We start from the raw sequence: 17,467 nt of genomic DNA on the forward strand, positions 1-17,467 counted from the left end.
CCACAATTAAAGAGGTTGTCTCACTTCCATAAATGACATTTATCATGTAGAGAAAGTTAATACGAGGCACTTACTAATGTATTGTGATTGTCCATATTTCCTCCTTTGCTGGCTGGATTCATTTTTCCATCACATTATACACTGCTCGTTTCTATGGTTACATGACAAATGCTGCTGAGGCAGTGTTTTCTACTGCACTGTGGTATTTGGTTCTGCTGGGGTGGTATTTTGTGCTGCACTGTGGTATTTGGTTCTGCTGGGGTGGTATTTTGTGCTGCACTGTGGTATTTGGTTCTGCTGGGGCGGTATTTTGTGCTACACTGTGGTATTTGATACTGCTGGGGCGGTATTTTGTGCTGCACTGTGGTATTTGGTTCTGCTGGGGCGGTATTTTGTGCTGCACTGTGGTATTTTGTGCTGCACTGTGGTATTTGGTTCTGCTGGGGCAGTATATTGTGCTGCACTGTGGTATTTGGTACTGCTGGGGCAGTATTTTGTGCTGCACTGTGGTATTTGGTTCTGCTGGGGCAGTATTTTGTGCTGCACTGTGGTATTTGGTACTGCTGGGGCAGTATTTTGTGCTGCACTGTGGTATTTGGTTCTGCTGGGGCAGTATATTGTGCTGCACTGTGGTATTTGGTACTGCTGGGGCAGTATTTTGTGCTGCACTGTGGTATTTGGTTCTGCTGGGGCAGTATATTGTGCTGCACTGTGGTATTTGGTACTGCTGGTGCAGTATTTTGTCCTGCACTGTGGTATTTGGTACTGCTAGAGCAGTATTTTGTGCTGCACTGTGGTATTTGGTACTGCTGGGGCAGTATATTGTGCTGCACTGTAGTATTTGGTTCTGCTGGAGCAGTATTTTGTGCTGCACTGTGGTATTTAGTTCTGCTGGGGCAGTATTCTGTGCTGCACTGTGGTATTTGGTACTGCTGGGGCAGTATTCTGTGCTGCACTGTGGTATTTAGTTCTGCTGGGGCAGTATTCTGTGCTGCACTGTGGTATTTGGTACTGCTGGGGAGGTATTTTGTGCTTCACTGTGGTATTTGGTACTGCTGGGGCAGTATTTTGTGCTGCACTGTGGTATTTGGTACTGCTGGGGCAGTATTTTGTGCTGCACTGTGGTATTTGGTACTGCTGGGGCAGTATTTTGTGCTGCACTGTGGTATTTGGTTCTGCTGGGGCAGTATATTGTGCTGCACTGTGGTATTTGATACTGCTGGTGCAGTATTTTGTCCTGCACTGTGGTATTTGGTACTGCTAGGGCAGTATTTTGTGCTGCACTGTGGTATTTGGTACTGCTGGGGCAGTATATTGTGCTGCACTGTAGTATTTGGTTCTGCTGGAGCAGTATTTTGTGCTGCACTGTGGTATTTAGTTCTGCTGGGGCAGTATTCTGTGCTGCACTGTGGTATTTGGTACTGCTGGGGCAGTATTCTGTGCTGCACTGTGGTATTTAGTTCTGCTGGGCAGTATTCTGTGCTGCACTGTGGTATTTGGTACTGCTGGGGAGGTATTTTGTGCTGCACTGTGGTATTTGGTACTGCTGGGGCAGTATTTTGTGCTGCACTGTGGTATTTGGTACTTCTGGAGCAGTATTTTGTGCTGCACTGTGGTATTTGGTTCTGCTGGGGCAGTATTTTGTGCTGCACTGTGGTATTTAGTTCTGCTGGAGCAGTATTTTGTGCTGCACTGTGGTATTTGGTACTGCTGGAGCGGTATTTTGTGCTGCACTGTGGTATATGGTTCTGCTGGGGCAGTATTTTGTGCTGCACTGTGGTATTTGGTACTGCTGGGGCAGTATTTTGTGCTGCACTGTGGTATTTGGTACTGCTGGGGTGGTATTTTGTGCTGTGCTACAGTATTGCAGGCCCTGTCTATTTCTGTTGCCCCTGACTACTTGTATTGTGCGCTGTCTGTTAAATTGAATACGCCTAAAATATGGGACCACTTTTAGTTTTTTTTCCGGGGCCTCTTTATGTTCCCAGTTCACCTCTACTAAACATTGTGTTAATGAAGTCTGCATAGATTTATTCACCTGTCCCTGTTCTCCCAAACATCTATGGGGTCATTTATTAAGTCCGGCATTTAGACACCAGTCTTAATACCCCTGGTCTGGCCCTTGATGCGCCTAAGTTATGTAAAGGCTCCGTAGCTCTGTAGATTTAGCTAATTTTCTGCACCAAAAACTGGCGTATAAAATGATAAATTAGATGGGCCTGCCAGCCCACCCTCTTCATCGCCCATGCCATACCCCCTTTTTTAGAACTTGTGTATGTGGTATCAGTGGCGTACATAGAGAATTAAGGGCCCCGTAGCAAGGATCAAACCTGGCCCCCACACAGGACAGAAGGGTTTCCGCCTAAACCCCTTTCAATGATCCTTGGGCCATTTTTTTCAACTGCATCATCTTCTAAAATTGGTTCCTTTAGAGGGTAGAGTCCTGACCAAGTTTTTTTACCTCCAGTAGAAGAGGAGATGATCCCAACTAAGACTGGGCCCCCTCTTGCCCTGGGCCCCATAGCAGTCGCATGGTCTGCCGCTATGAGTGGCGTGGAAGAAGTTTCAGATTCAGCTGCAAATCCCCTTTACAACCGTATCTGAGACAGATATATACTAAAAAGTGGCGCATATCTAATCATAAATGACCCCTCCCCGCTAGACTCTTTCTGGGTGCAAGCAATTGAGAAAAATATAAAGATTCCTCCTTCTTATTGTCCTGTTTTAGCTGTAAGGTAACTGGCTGCAGAAACGGGCTTCTCCACTGCTCTGCGCACAGTAGGAATTGTAGGCTCTGCCCCTTGGATAAACCCCAACTTTATGATCTTAAGAATTCCTGTAAGATGTTTTTTTTTCATGAACATACAGAAAATCCTACAGACTGACAAACAGTGCAGATAAGTAGAACCTCCCAACCCTTTACATTGCTAGTTACACTACGGCTACAACTGGCAGTCGCAGTTTGAGTCATTTGATTAATTTTTAAGAACAATAAGCACCTTTTAAGGGTGCCCACCTATATTTTTTGATGGATTAAGGAGAAACTGGGGTGAAAACCATATTCACAGTTTAAAGGCTTGGATGTGCCTACTGGCTTCCACTGGTGCTTTGCAGTGCTGGGGCCCTAGGTACAAATATGACCGAGTACAAGATCTGCATAGAGTTTCTATATTCTCCCTGTGTTTGTGTGGTTTCCTCCGGGTTCTCTGGTTTTCTCCCACACTCCAAAAGACATACTGATAGGGACCTTACATTGTGAGCCCCATTGGAGACTGCAAGCAATGATAATGCCTGTAAAGTGCTTCAGAATATGTCAGCGCTATATAAATGAGTCAAATAAATAAAAAAATAAATAAAAAAAAGTAATGCTTTATTACCAAAAATATCTCGATCTTTCTCAAAGGATTGTAGCAGTTCTATTAAAGTGTTACCACTCTGCCCTTAACTAGAGTAGGGTCTGGACGTCTGAGAATGGCACCAATCTGCAGAATCCAGAGTCTACCAAAAGTAGATGCAAAAAAATCATGCTGGGCTAGCCAATAATGAAGCGGTGAGATCATATAAAGAACAAACCGGTCGACTGTAAATAGACGAAGAAAGCTTTTATCCAAGACACATAGTTGGTCTACAATGCAAGAACATTGCTGTTAACACTTGTGTCTGTGTGACTCTTTTCTTGGCAGAATATTCTAACTAAAGTGGAGGAGGGGTCCGAGCGGGAGGCTTCAGCACTACAAGCACACCGGGAGCTGGAGAAGGTAAGGACCATGCTGTAGAAGAATTTAGAAAACTGTGAAAAATAACTCGTAATGGTGCTAGAGCGGTATAAATAGACCTGTAGAAATAATAGGTCCCTTCTAGGGCTAACTAGAAACCCAGAAGTCAAGTAGCAGACGATATTAGTGGAACAATCAGCAGCCTATTTGTGCCTATGAGTAACTGCATTGATGTTTTCTTTTGTATCCAGCCTTCAATTTTATATTGTTAACATTGTTACTGTTCATTGTTATTACTTGTTACAGGTTGTTTTTTTTTGTTTTTTGTTTTTTAGAAAACCCGTACGATTAATGCATGTTATCAGGGAGGGGGATTTGGGATGTTATAGGGTTAACAGCCCCCTGACTAATAGGCATTTAAAGTGCTGGTCTCTTAATTTTGTTACCCAGATGCCAGGAAGCATGCCATAAACAAGACTTCAGTCAAACATCACACTGCTAGGGCTTGTTCACACGGCCGAAGTGTGGCCGTTCCGTGCATTGGGGACCGCAATCTGCGGTCCCAAATGCACGGGCAACATCCGTGCGGCGGCCGGGACAGATCCAGATCCATTCAACTTGAATGGGTCCGTGATCCGTCCGCACCGCAAAAAAATAGAACTTGTTCTATTTTTTTGCAGTGCGGAGACACAGACAGAAACACCAAGGAAGCACTCCGTAGTGCTTCCGTGGGGTTCCGATCCGTGTTTCTGTTCTGCATCTCCGTGATTGCGGACCCATTCAAGTGAATAGGTTCGCATCCGTGATGCGGAGTGCACACGGGCCGGTGCCCGTGTATTGCGGACCCGCCGTATGCGGGCCGCAATACGGCCACGGGCACACAAAGGCCGTGTGAACAAGCCCTTAATCGGACTGCTGTCATTACAATGTCGGGGCAGATTTACTGGTTCTGTGTAATAGTTAGACAGTGTAAAGTTAGATACGGCAGTCTAAAGACACCCCAAGGTCATCAGTGGTGCATGTTGTGTGGTAAATTTGGCTCATCTTGTCTCAAAGTAAGCCAACCAATAGTTGGTTTAAAGTAGGGAGGCCCAACCTGCGGCCCTCCAGTTGTTGCCAAACTACAGCTCCCAGCATGCCTGGACAGCCGACAGCTATTAGGGAATGATGGGAGTAGTTTTGCAACAACTGGAGGGCCGCAGGTTGAGCATCCCAGGTATAGAGCTAGACAAGAGTCCCTGTGATAAATCTGGTGCTAGGTCTAGGTCTATGTTATCTAAAACACATAGGGGGACATTTACTAAGACCAGTGATTTAGACGCCGGTTATAGTCCCTGTTTGCTGCAGCTTGATACGCCTAAGTTATGTAGAGGTGCCGGCTTCTACATAACTTAGGCACATGATCTGGTGGCCAGTCAACAAGGTTAAATCTACCCCAGCTCTCTTGCTAGGGTAGATTTAAGTCATTTTCTACGCGAAAACAGACGTAGACAATGATCAATGAGATGGGCCTGCTGGCGCGCCCTCTAACCCCGGCCAACACCACTCCCCCTTTTCTCGGAACTCGAGAAAAGAGGCATAAGTGGCGTACATGGGGAAAAAGGCACAGATTTTGCCGCAAAACAACTTTGTGACAAAATCTGTGCCTTAAATACAACAAAAAGTGGTGTATATTTTTTCATAAATGACCCCTCATAATACATTCTGCACATGCCCTGATTTTTTGTTTGTTTTTTTATGCATTTTACTCCAAAATTTTAGAAAACAGTTTGTAAAAGTGGAGTGAAAAGTGGCAGTGGTTTGTTGCTTGGCCAGGATTCACACACACTTTTGAATTGCAACGATTTAAAATGTTGCTAAATTGTTACGCAATCTCACTCCAGTAGGTGGGTGGCAGAAAAGTTGAGGAAATATCTCTGGACCTGTTTAAAGATGCAACAAATTCTGCAACATTGGTCATTTAGATTAAATGTGGGTGCATCTAGATTTTGGTGTAAATTGTGCCAAAATGTGATGCATTTGATCAGGGCTGGGCCGACACAGAGGCTGGGGAGGCTCCAGCCTCAGGGCGCAGCCTGGGGTGGGCGGAAAAACAAACCTCTTTTTTTTTTTTTATCACTTACTTGCTGCCAGGCGCCCTCCCCTCCCCAGCCAGTGTTCACTCTAAGCTGCGCTTGTAGATAGGAGCAGGAGGCTGCTGATTGGCCAGTATCAGCTAGCTGCCCTGCCATTGGTCCATCCTTTCACACCCCCTTCTCTCTGGAGCTGAACACAGCAGGAGGGTGTGAACTTTGAAGACAGGAAGCCTGCGTTCTCACAGTGCATCATGTGACCATGAAGGAGCATGTGACCAGTGACGTCACAGACCTCCTTCTAACAAATCCATTCTAGCATCTACCCAGCATGTATGGCAGGACTCTGCTGAGCAAAGACCATGTGCCCAGGTGAGGTGACCACAGAAGTGCCCTGGCATCTGTCTGCTGCTGGAAGCTCAATGTGGAGCTTTATGAATGTAAAAACTAAGATACCCAAGAGGCTAAACAAAACCCTGCTTGTCTGCTTCTGACCCTAATCTTAACACATAACGTTCATTTGATTGCAATTTACTCTAACACCTAAAGGGATTTTTTTTTAAAGCCTGCTGTTTCTCTAGAAGATGACCTTATGCTGATAGTAGTGTTAATAGAGTCTCAAAGGTCTGTAAAAATAGGGTAACTGCTTTTATAGACCCTTGAGACTCTATTAACACTACTATAAACATAAGGTCACCTAGAGAAAGAGCAAGTTTTTTAAATTATTTTTTTCCTTTAGGTGTTAAAACATAACTTATTTGATTGCTTGAACACCTAAAGGAAATCAAATAAAAAACCTGCTGTTTCTCAAGATGACCTTATGTTGATAGCAGTGGTAATAGAGTCTGAAAGGTCTATAGAAGCAGTTACCCTATTTTTATAGACCTTTGAGGCTCTATTAACACTACTATCAACATAAAGTCATCTAGAGACACAGCAGGTTTTTAAAAAGATTTTTCCTTTAGGTGTTAGGGCTCTTTCACACTTGCGTTCTTGTCTTCCGGCATAGAGTTCCGTCGTCGGGGCTCTATGCCGGAAGAATCCTGATCAGGATTATCCTAATGCATTCTGAATGGAGAGAAATCCGTTCAGGATGCATCAGGATGTCTTCAGTTCCGGAACGGAACGTTTTTTGGCCGGAGAAAATACCGCAGCATGCTGCGCTTTTTGCTCCGGCCAAAAATCCGGAACACTTGCCGCAAGGCCGGATCCGGAATTAATGCCCATTGAAAGGCATTGATCCGGATCCGGCCTTAAGCTAAACGTCGTTTCGGCGCATTGCCGGAGCCGACATTTAGCTTTTTCAGAGTGGTTACCATGGCTGCCGGGACGCTAAAGTCCTGGCAGCCATGGTAAAGTGTAGCGGGGGAGCAGTATACTTACCGTCCGTGCGGCTCCCCGGGCGCTCCAGAGTGACGTCAGGGCGCCCCAAGCGCATGGATCATGTGATCACATGGATCACGTCATCCATGCGCATGGGGCGCTCTGACGTCATTCTGGAGCGCCCCGGGAGCCGCACGGACGGTAAGTATACCGCTCCCCCGCTCCCCGCTCCTACTATGGCAACCAGGACTTTAATAGCGTCCTGGGTGCCATAGTAACACTGAACGCATTTGGAAGACGGTTCCGTCTTCAAATGCTTTCAGTACACTTGCGTTTTTCCGGATCCGGCGTGTAATTCCGGCAAGTGGAGTACACGCCGGATCCGGACAACGCAAGTGTGAAAGAGGCCTTACAGCAATCAAATGAGAGTTATGTTTTAACACCTAAAGGAAAAACATAATTAAAAAACATGCTGTTTCTCTAAATGACCTGATGTTGATAGTAGTGTTAATAGAGTCTCAAAGGTTTGTAAAAATAGTGTACCTGCTTCTATAGACCTTTGAGACTCTATTACCACTACTTTTAGCATAAGATCATCTGGAGAAACATCAGGTTTTAATTTTTCTTTTATTTTTCTTTAGGTGTTAGAGCAATCAAATGGAGGGGGAGAAATGTGACATGGGTGAGGATGGGGTTACATGATGGGCCGGAGACAATGTCTGTAGTCTGTCTGTGCCATGGACGGGGAGAAATATGACATGGAGGGCTGATGGCTGACATGGGGGTCTGATCTGAGGCATTGGGGCTGTGCCTGTGAGCTGAGGCCTAATTAACATTGCGGGTCTGACCTGAGGTGGAATGAAAAATATTGTTTCCTATTATCCTCCTCTAAAACCTAGGTGCGTCTTATGGGACGAACCTACATTTTGGCGCATGCCCCCTTCCCCCAGGTGAGCTGAAGGGGAAGGGGGGGGGGGTCAGGGACGCCAAAATGTAAGTTCGCTTGTGTTGGTAAAAAACCTTGCACCGGCCCTGGGCGCAGGCAAGGGGGGGAGGGGCGCACTTGGGCAGCTCAGCCTCTGTTGGTGGTGGACCTTGTCCCAGCCCTGCATTTGATGCATTTTGATCTAGAGAAATGATCTGAGTCTAGACAGACAAAGGGGCGTGACTTAATGGAAAGGGGTGTAGCCTTATATGAAACATTTTGCGTAAAAATTGCACCGCAATTCTGGCATAAAATTCGATCTTAAAACGGGCCAACCTATAGCTGGTATAGAGATAAACAAACATGTCTACCTGCACCAGATTTACTATCCAGCCTGAGCCGATGTGTCTAGACAACCTGCCTAAGTTTACACCATCTATAGGATTAGTACATCTGCCCCACTGTGTGTCATTTTGATAAATTTATCGCGAATAACACAATATTGCCTCCAGCATAAAAAAAATATTGCATATCAGAGATTTCCCCTGGTATGTTAAAACGTTTGGGGGCTGCTGCTAGAGAAGAGACTTTTTCCTAAATGTATCTTCTCTATTTACATAGATGATCTCTGCGGACATATGCAACATATCTTGTCCATATACAATGCTTTCGGAAAATCTTCAGACCCCTTGACTTTTTTCACATTTTTTTATGTTGCGGCATTGTGCTAAAATAAAAAAAAATAAAAAAAATCCCCATCATTCTGCACACAATACCAATAAAAAGAAAGTGAAAACAGAATGTTTGAAATCTTTGCTAATTTATAGAAAAGGAAAAACTGAAATCTTGCATTGACATACTTTACTCAGGACTTAGTTGATGCCCCTTTGGCAGTGATTACAGCCTCCACTCTTTTTGAGTATGATGCCACAACTTTTGCACACCTGGATTTAGGGATTTTCTGCCATTCTTCTCTGCAGATCCTCTCAAGCTCTGTCAGGTTGGATAGGGACCGTCAGTGGACAGCCATTTTCAGATCTCTCCAGAAATATATTTGATTGGGTTCAAGTCAGGGCAAGCTTTCATGTGTCTTTTACAGAGGAAAGGCTTCCTTCTGGCTATTCTGCTATAAAGCCCAGATTGGTTGAGTTCTGCAGTGATGGTTGACCTTCTGGAAGTTTCTTCCATCTGCACACAGAAACTTTGAAGATCAGCCGGAGTGACCATTGGTTTCTCGGTCACCTCTCTTTCCAAGGCCCTTCTGCCCGATTACTTAGTATGATAGAATGGCTAGCTCTCATAAGAGTTTTGGTCGTTCCAAACGTTTTTCTGCAGTGCAGCAGAATTATTTGTACCCTTCTCCAGATCAGTGCTTCCACACAATCCTGTCCTTGAGCTCTACAGGCAGTTCTTTCCTCCTCATGGCTTGATTTTGCTCTGCTATGTATTGTCGGCTGTGAGACCTTATAAAGACAGAGCCATGTGCAGCAAGCCTCTGTGGAAGCTGGTGTGGAAGATGGGAATGGTAGTGGCCCTGATGTAGTGTTGTGGTGTCCCACCTCAGGCCTGTGCTCCCTGGGGTCCAATGCAGTGAAAGGGTTGATGAAGACGAATGAGGCCAGACTTTAAATGTAGTAATGTTCTTTTACTAAGTGCAACTTGCACTTGAAAATACAAACAGTTTCAGCAGACTTTAGTGCAAATTCCTTCTGGCACCCGCGAGGGAGGTAAGGTGGCAGGCTGACCTGCTGCTGATAACTTCTGCACTTAGCTAAGACTGGCCAAATAGTGGCTTGACAATGAGGGTGTCCTTGTCCTGTTTTCCTCCTCTTTATATGCAGGGAGTTGGTGCTCTACGAGCTGCTTCCTCACACCTATGGCTGAAGAGAGGCAAAATGCATTCCCTCTCCACCTGCACTCTCCTCTCAACTGACTCTCAGCACCCACCCTTGGCAGGAAGTCGGACTAACCCACTTCTACCATTGAGGGGGAGGAATGGAATGGTAAATTTCATTCCTGTGCATGATACTGCCAGCCATACTCCCCCTGCTGGTAAACCAGGTACATAGCATGTCATACATTAAGATTACATCCAAATTATGTGAACTACAATAAATCAGTGCAACAGTAGTAATGCCCCTACTCTGGAGCATTACATGTGTCTTTCCACATCATGTCCAGTCAACTGAATTTAACAGATTTAACAAGGTATAGAAACATCTCCAAGATGATTAAGAGAAATGGAAGGCCCTCAAAGCTACATTTCAAATTTCAAAGGGTCTGAATACTTATGTCCACGTCAATTTTTAGTTTTTCCTTTTTGATAAATTTGCAAAAATTTCTAATATTCTGTTTTCACTCTCTCGTTAGGGGGTATTGAGTGCATATCGATTGGGGGAAATCAGATTTTTTTTTTATTTTAGCACAAAGCCCGCAACATAACAAAATGTGAAAAAGTGAAAGGGTTCTGAAGACTTTGTAGAACATTTTTTGGACTTAATCCCATCTAAAGGCACAGCCTCAAAGATCAATTCTGTCTGGCAGTATCTGAGTTTGCTTTGGAAAGATATGAACAGAGCTGCCTTAAAAATCAAACATCATGTACAGAGTTAGGAGAGCTATATTTGTCCTTGTGCCATTGTCCTATATCCCAATGCTTTAACAGTGTAACATGATAGAGTCCCAAGAGTCCAATGAGCAAAATAACAAATTCAGGCCTCCTACATGAGCGCTCTCTCTCATTCTCTCTACCTCTCTGCCCATTGCATTTGCAGCCACAGTCTTTGAGCCATTTTAAGGCCACATGTCCATTATATTCAGGAGAACAGCTTCTTGTATGTGTTTTTTAATCAAAAGGAGGATTATATGTCAGTAAAAGGGAGAGGAGGAATATTCTGGAGAGGCATGCATACTGGAGAGACATGCAAGGGGCCTTACCTACTATATATAAGGGAATATGAGCGCTGCAAATCTGATATATTAATTTCTATTCACAGCAGATGTGAAATAGGTTTCTCTGTATTTGTTTTTGGGATGTAACAGCAATGGAAGTGTCCGATTAATTCCTTTTTACACTGGCCCATGATCGGGCAAAAGAGCATTTCTGCAAACCTTACACGATCTTTGGCCTATGTACACATCCTACTATTCAGCCAACAAACTAGCAAATTCTTGTTTGTCGGCTGAGTACATCTGTGAGCATAAAAATGCTTGTTTGTCAGCAGTCGTCCCATGTAAATAGAATACGTTCTGCCATCAAATAGAAAGTGATTTGGGACAAGCGACCATAATAACGATTACCTGTCCCCATCATGCTTGCATGATAATTGCTTGTTGTCAGTTGGCGCTCGTTACAGATAGGAAATCTGCCCATGTACAAGGACCTTTGGTCGAGTAGCCAGATTCTGTTCATCTGGACAAATCAGTTTCTCCTTCTTTCTTCTTCTTTGTTTTTCAGTTCTTTAAGTACCGTATATAGACCGCTTGCTTTTCTGTATAAAACTCTCTTTGCTTTTGTCTTGTGCCATCTAGCTGGTGAGAGCGTGTAATGATGGAGTCAGGAAGATGAGTCGTACAGAGCAGCTCATCAGTATCGAGAAGACACTTGAATTTAAGATCAAGGTATGTTAGTCTTTATTATTATTTTCAGAGATGAGCGAATTTCCGCTTATGAAATTCGTTCACACTTCGTTTGGTGGTAAAAGGATAATTACGTTATGGATTCCAATACCACGGACCATAACGCAATTCTATGACGGAATGCCCAACGGAATGCCTTTAGAGGCATTCTGTTATTCATTCCGCCATAATAGAAGTCTATGGGCTGCAAAACGGATCTGTCCCGTTTCCGTTATGCAGCGGAGGTCTCCCAACCAAAGTGTGAACAAATTTAAAAATATGAAATTCGCTCATAACTAATTATTTTACTTGTATATTCTGCCCTGAATATGCAAAGACAAAAAAACGGGCAATGATAAGGAATATTGCATATGGCAAAGCTGCCTAGTCTGATCGAATTGCCATTTAGGAGTCTTTGTAATTTGTAATTGTAATTGTAGCCATATTGGTTATGACTAGAGATGAGAGAAATTAAAAAAATTTGATTTGGCAACTTCACCAAAGTTCTCCAAGAACTTCGTCACAAATCTCTATAAATCAGGTATACCCAGGCCACTCTGTCTTAGAGTACGGCCACGTGGAGCAGCCATGCTGCGGGTGGTTTGCAGCCATGCTGCGACAAAGAACCGCCCGGCCAATAAGCCCACACCTTTCATGTAGTAATGAAGATTGCACTATATAGTCCTTCTTCATTGTAATGGCCATGCAGCATCTTTAAACAGGGGTTGTTGCTGGTATAGGGTTTGGCCGGTTAGGTTGGGGGACAAAATGCATATTACTTACCTGCAGTCTCCTGCAGGTTATTTGACAGTTAACACAGAATATTAATCGGCTCTGGCATACCCACTTCTCCAACCCCAGTGCTCTCCTGCCCTACAGGTGGGAGCCCCTTCTGCCATCTGCTTTTCCTCCTTTTCCACATCATCTAATATCGATGAGAATATGTCATCCTGCACATCCAGCTTCTCCTTTCGCTGCATCTTGCTGACCTTTCTAGGACATGGAGATTTTGAAGGATGATTTGGAAGAAGTAAAGCCAGTAAAAGATGAGGATGGTCATTATTAACCACCTCAGCCCCCAGTGCTTAAACACCCTGAAAGACCAGGCCACTTTTTACACTTCTGACCTACACTACTTTCACCGTTTATTGCTCGGTCATGCAACTTACCACCCAAATGAATTTTACCTCCTTTTCTTCTCACTAATAGAGCTTTCATTTGGTGGTATTTCATTGCTGCTGACATTTTTACTTTTTTTGTTATTAATCGAAATTTAACGATTTTTTTGCAAAAAAATGACATTTTTCACTTTCAGTTGTAAAATTTTGCAAAAAAAAACGAGATCCATATATAAATTTTGCTCTAAATTTATTGTTCTACATGTCTTTGATAAAAAAAAATGTTTGGGTAAAAATAAAATGGTTTGGGTAAAAGTTATAGCGTTTACAAACTATGGTACAAAAATGTGAATTTCCGCTTTTTGAAGCAGATCTGACTTTCTGAGCACCTGTCATGTTTCCTGAGGTTCTACAATGGCCAGACAGTACAAACACCCCACAAATGACCCCATTTCGGAAAGTACACACCCTAAGGTATTCGCTGATGGGCATAGTGAGTTCATAGAACTTTTTATTTTTTGTCACAAGTTAGTGGAAAATGATGATTTTTATTTATTTTTTCTTTTCTTACAAAGTCTCATATTCCACTAACTTGTGACAAAAAATAAAAACTTCTATGAACTCACTATGCCCATCACGAAATACCTTGGGGTCTCTTCTTTCCAAAATGGGGTCACTTGTGGGGTGGTTATACTGCCCTGGCATTCTAGGGGCCCAAATGTGTGGTAAGGAGTTTGAAATCAAATTCTGTAAAAAATGACCTGTGAAATCCGAAAGGTGCTCTTTGGAATATGGGCCCCTTTGCCCACCTAGGCTGCAAAAAAGTGTCACACATCTGGTATCTCCGTACTCAGGAGAAGGTGGGGAATGTGTTTTGGGGTGTCATTTTATATATACCCATGCTGGGTGAGAGAAATATCTTGGTCAAATGCCAACTTTGTATAAAAAAAATGGGAAAAGTTGTCTTTTGCCAAGATATTTCTCTCACCCAGCATGGGTATATGTAAAATGACACCCCAAAACACATTCCCCAACTTCTCCTGAGTACGGAGATACCAGATGTGTGACACTTTTTTGCAGCCTAGGTGGGCAAAGGGGCCCATATTCCAAAGAGCACCTTTCGGATTTCACAGGTCATTTTTTACAGAATTTGATTTCAAACTCCTTACCACACATTTGGGCCCCTAGAATGCCAGGGCAGTATAACTACCCCACAAGTGACCCCATTTTGGAAAGAAGAGACCCCAAGGTATTCGCTGATGGGCATAGTGAGTTTATGGAAGTTTTTATTTTTTGTCACAAGTTAGTGGAATATGAGACTTTGTATGAAAAAAAAAAAAAAAAAGCAGCATTTTCCACTAACTTGTGACAAAAAATAAAAAATTCTAGGAACTCGCCATGCCCCTCACGGAATACCTTGGGGTGTCTTCTTTCTAAAATGGGGTCACTTGTGGGGTAGTTATACTGCCCTGGCATTTTCCAGGGGCCCTAATGTGTGGTAAGTAGGTAAATGACCTGTGAAATCCTAAAGGTGCTCTTTGGAATATGGGCCCCTTTGCCCACCTAGGCTGCAAAAAAGTGTCACACATGTGGTATCGCCGTATTCAGGAGAAGTTGGGGAATGTGTTTTGGGGTGTCATTTTACATATACCCTTGCTGGGTGAGAGAAATATCTTGACAAAAGACAACTTTTCCCATTTTTTTATACAAAGTTGGCATTTGACCAAGATATTTCTCTCACCCAGCATGGGTATATGTAAAATGACACCCCAAAACACATTCCCCAACTTCTCCTGAGTACGGCGATACCAGATGTGTGACACTTTTTTGCAGCCTAGATGCGCAAAGGTGCCCAAATTCCTTTTAGGAGGGCATTTTTAGACATTTGGATACCAGACTTCTTCTCACGCTTTGGGGCCCCTAGAATGCCAGGGCAGTATAAATACCCCACATGTGACCCCATTTTGGAAAGAAGACACCCCAAGGTATTCAATAAGGGGCATGGCGAGTTCATAGAAATTTTTTTTTTTTGGCACAAGTTAGCGGAAATTGATATTTTTCATTTTTTTCTCACAAAGTCTCCCGTTCCGCTAACTTGGGACAAAAATTTCAATCTTTCATGGACTCAATATGCCCCTCACGGAATACCTGGGGGTGTCTTCTTTCCGAAATGGGGTCACATGTGGGGTATTTATACTGCCCTGGCATTCTAGGGGCCCTAAAGCGTGAGAAGAAGTCTGGAATATAAATGTCTAAAAAATTTTACGCATTTGGATTCCGTGAGGGGTATGGTGAGTTCATGTGAGATTTTATTTTTTGACACAAGTTAGTGGAATATGAGACTTTGTAAGAAAAAAAAAAAAAATTCCGCTAACTTGGGCCAAAAAAATGTCTGAATGGAGCCTTACAGAGGGGTGATCAATGACAGGGGGGGTGATCAATGACAGGGGGGGTGATCAATGACAGGGGGGGTGATCAATGACAGGGGGGTGATCAATGACAGGGGGGTGATCAGGGAGTCTATATGGGGTGATAACCACAGTCATTGATCATGCCCCTGTAAGGCTTCATTCAGACGTCCGGATGCGTTTTGCGGATCCGATCTATCTATCAGTGCATCCGTAAAAATCATGCGGACATCTGAATGGAGCTTTACAGGGGGGTAATCAATGACAGGGGGGTGATCAGGGAGTCTATATGGGGTGATAACCACAGTCATTGATCACGCCCGTGTAAGGCTTCATTCAGACGTCCGGATGCGTTTTGCGGATCCGATCCATCTATCAGTGGATCCGTAAAAATCATGCGGACGTCTGAATGGAGCTTTACAGGGGGGTAATCAATGACAGGGGGGTGATCAGGGAGTCTATATGGGGTGATCACCACAGTCATTGATCACGCCCCTGTAAGGCTTCATTCAGACGTCCGGATGCGTTTTGCGGATCCGATCCATCTATCAGTGGATCCGTAAAAATCATGCGGACGTCTGAATGGAGCTTTACAGGGGGGTAATCAATGACAGGGGGGTGATCAGGGAGTCTATATGGGGTGATCACCACAGTCATTGATCACGCCCCTGTAAGGCTTCATTCAGACGTCCGGATGCGTTTTGCGGATCCGATCCATCTATCAGTGCATCCGTAAAAATCATGCGGACATCTGAATGGAGCTTTACAGGGGGTTGATCAATGACAGGGGTGTAATCAATGACAGGGGGGTGATCAGGGAGTCTATATGGGGTGATAACCACAGTCATTGATCATGCCCCTGTAAGGCTTCATTCAGACGTCCGGATGCGTTTTGCGGATCCGATCCATCTATCAGTGGATCCGTAAAAATCATGCGGACGTCTGAATGGAGCTTTACAGGGGGGTGATCAATGACAGGGGGGTGATCAATGACAGGGGGGTAATCAATGACAGGGGGGTGATCAGGGAGTCTATATGGGGTGATCAGGGGTGATCAGGGGCTAATAAGGGGTTAATAAGTGACGGGGGGGGGGTGTAGTGTAGTGTAGTGGTGCTTGGTGGGACTTTACTGAGCTACCTGTGTCCTCTGGTGGTCGATCCAAACAAAGGGGACCACCAGAGGACCAGGTAGCAGGTATATTAGACGCTGTTATCAAAACAGCGTCTAATATACCTGTTAGGGGTAAAAAAAAACACATCTCCAGCCTGCCAGCGAACGATCGCCGCTGGCAGGCTGGAGATCAACTCTCTTACCTTCCGTTCCTGTGAGCGCGCGCGCCTGTGTGCGCGCGTTCGCAGGAAATCTCGCGTCTCGCGAGAGGACGCGCCGGCGCGTCCAGGAGGAATGAATCAACCACCTCCAGGACGCGTCTGTGCGTACAGCGGTCCGGAGGTGGTTAAAGGGGTTTTATTAAAAGGCTTTTAATATTGATGACCTATCCTCAGGATAGGTCATCAATATCAGATTGGCAGACCGGAGAACCCCTTTAAGACTTGGCTTCTTAAGGGGCGCGGACTGGATGGTATTGGTTGGCATGCTGGTAGTGGAATAATAAAGGGGTCCACCATATTTGTATTGAATTACATATCTTAGTTTATGGCGCATGTAGGAATAAGTAAATGTAGGAATAAAAAAAACTGACGCAGAATTAGTCTCCCTGCATTCTCACCCTCCAATATTTTTCTATTAATTGTCTCTCCCTATGCTCATTTCACAGGACAATGGTGGAGACCATGCAAGATGAGGGTTTTATAGGGCTTTGACATCACAGGGGGTGGCTATCTGCAGATTGGCTGGCTGTACGTCATGATTGGTGATCTTGCATTCCCCGGTTTGTCTCCTCTACACTTAGTTTCGCTTTGTAACACGTGCAGCCGCCATTTTAGGAAATCCTGATTAGTTACCAAGAAGCTCAGAAAACTTCGGATTCGTTTAGAATCAAAGTTTTCCCAAACTTCGGAGCGAATTCTGCTTCGAATGCTTCGCTTGGCGCAACACTGGTTATGACCTAGATTTCCAGAAACAGATTTGTCTTCATTAGTAACTCATTTTATTTGGAGGGGGGTACTCTATTACATTCTACATATACACATTTCCATTGCTGATCGGGATATAGGCATTTGGTAGCATCTTGTGTTCCACATTTCATTGATTCATTTTAGCCATGCTTTCAGGTGTTTTTGTTTCTTTGCGTATTTCTGTTCTAGCAAATTGTCTCTTCTCTTT

The 17,467-nt window shown here is 44.2% G+C and overlaps 1 protein-coding gene across 2 annotated transcripts in view; it reads left to right on the forward strand.

Moving 5' to 3' along the window:
- The window catches only part of NGEF (neuronal guanine nucleotide exchange factor), a 195,069-nt gene that overhangs the window by 158,566 nt on the left and 19,036 nt on the right, over positions 1 to 17,467 (forward strand). For both annotated transcript variants that reach the window (XM_040427896.1, XM_040427897.1), the window contains 2 exons: positions 3,684 to 3,758; positions 11,568 to 11,657. In XM_040427896.1, coding sequence (XP_040283830.1) covers positions 3,684 to 3,758; positions 11,568 to 11,657 — 165 coding nt within the window. The remainder of the gene's footprint in view (positions 1 to 3,683; positions 3,759 to 11,567; positions 11,658 to 17,467) is intronic.

This window comes from Bufo bufo, chromosome 4 (assembly GCF_905171765.1).
Source record: "Bufo bufo chromosome 4, aBufBuf1.1, whole genome shotgun sequence".
Classification (NCBI taxonomy): domain Eukaryota; kingdom Metazoa; phylum Chordata; class Amphibia; order Anura; family Bufonidae; genus Bufo; species Bufo bufo.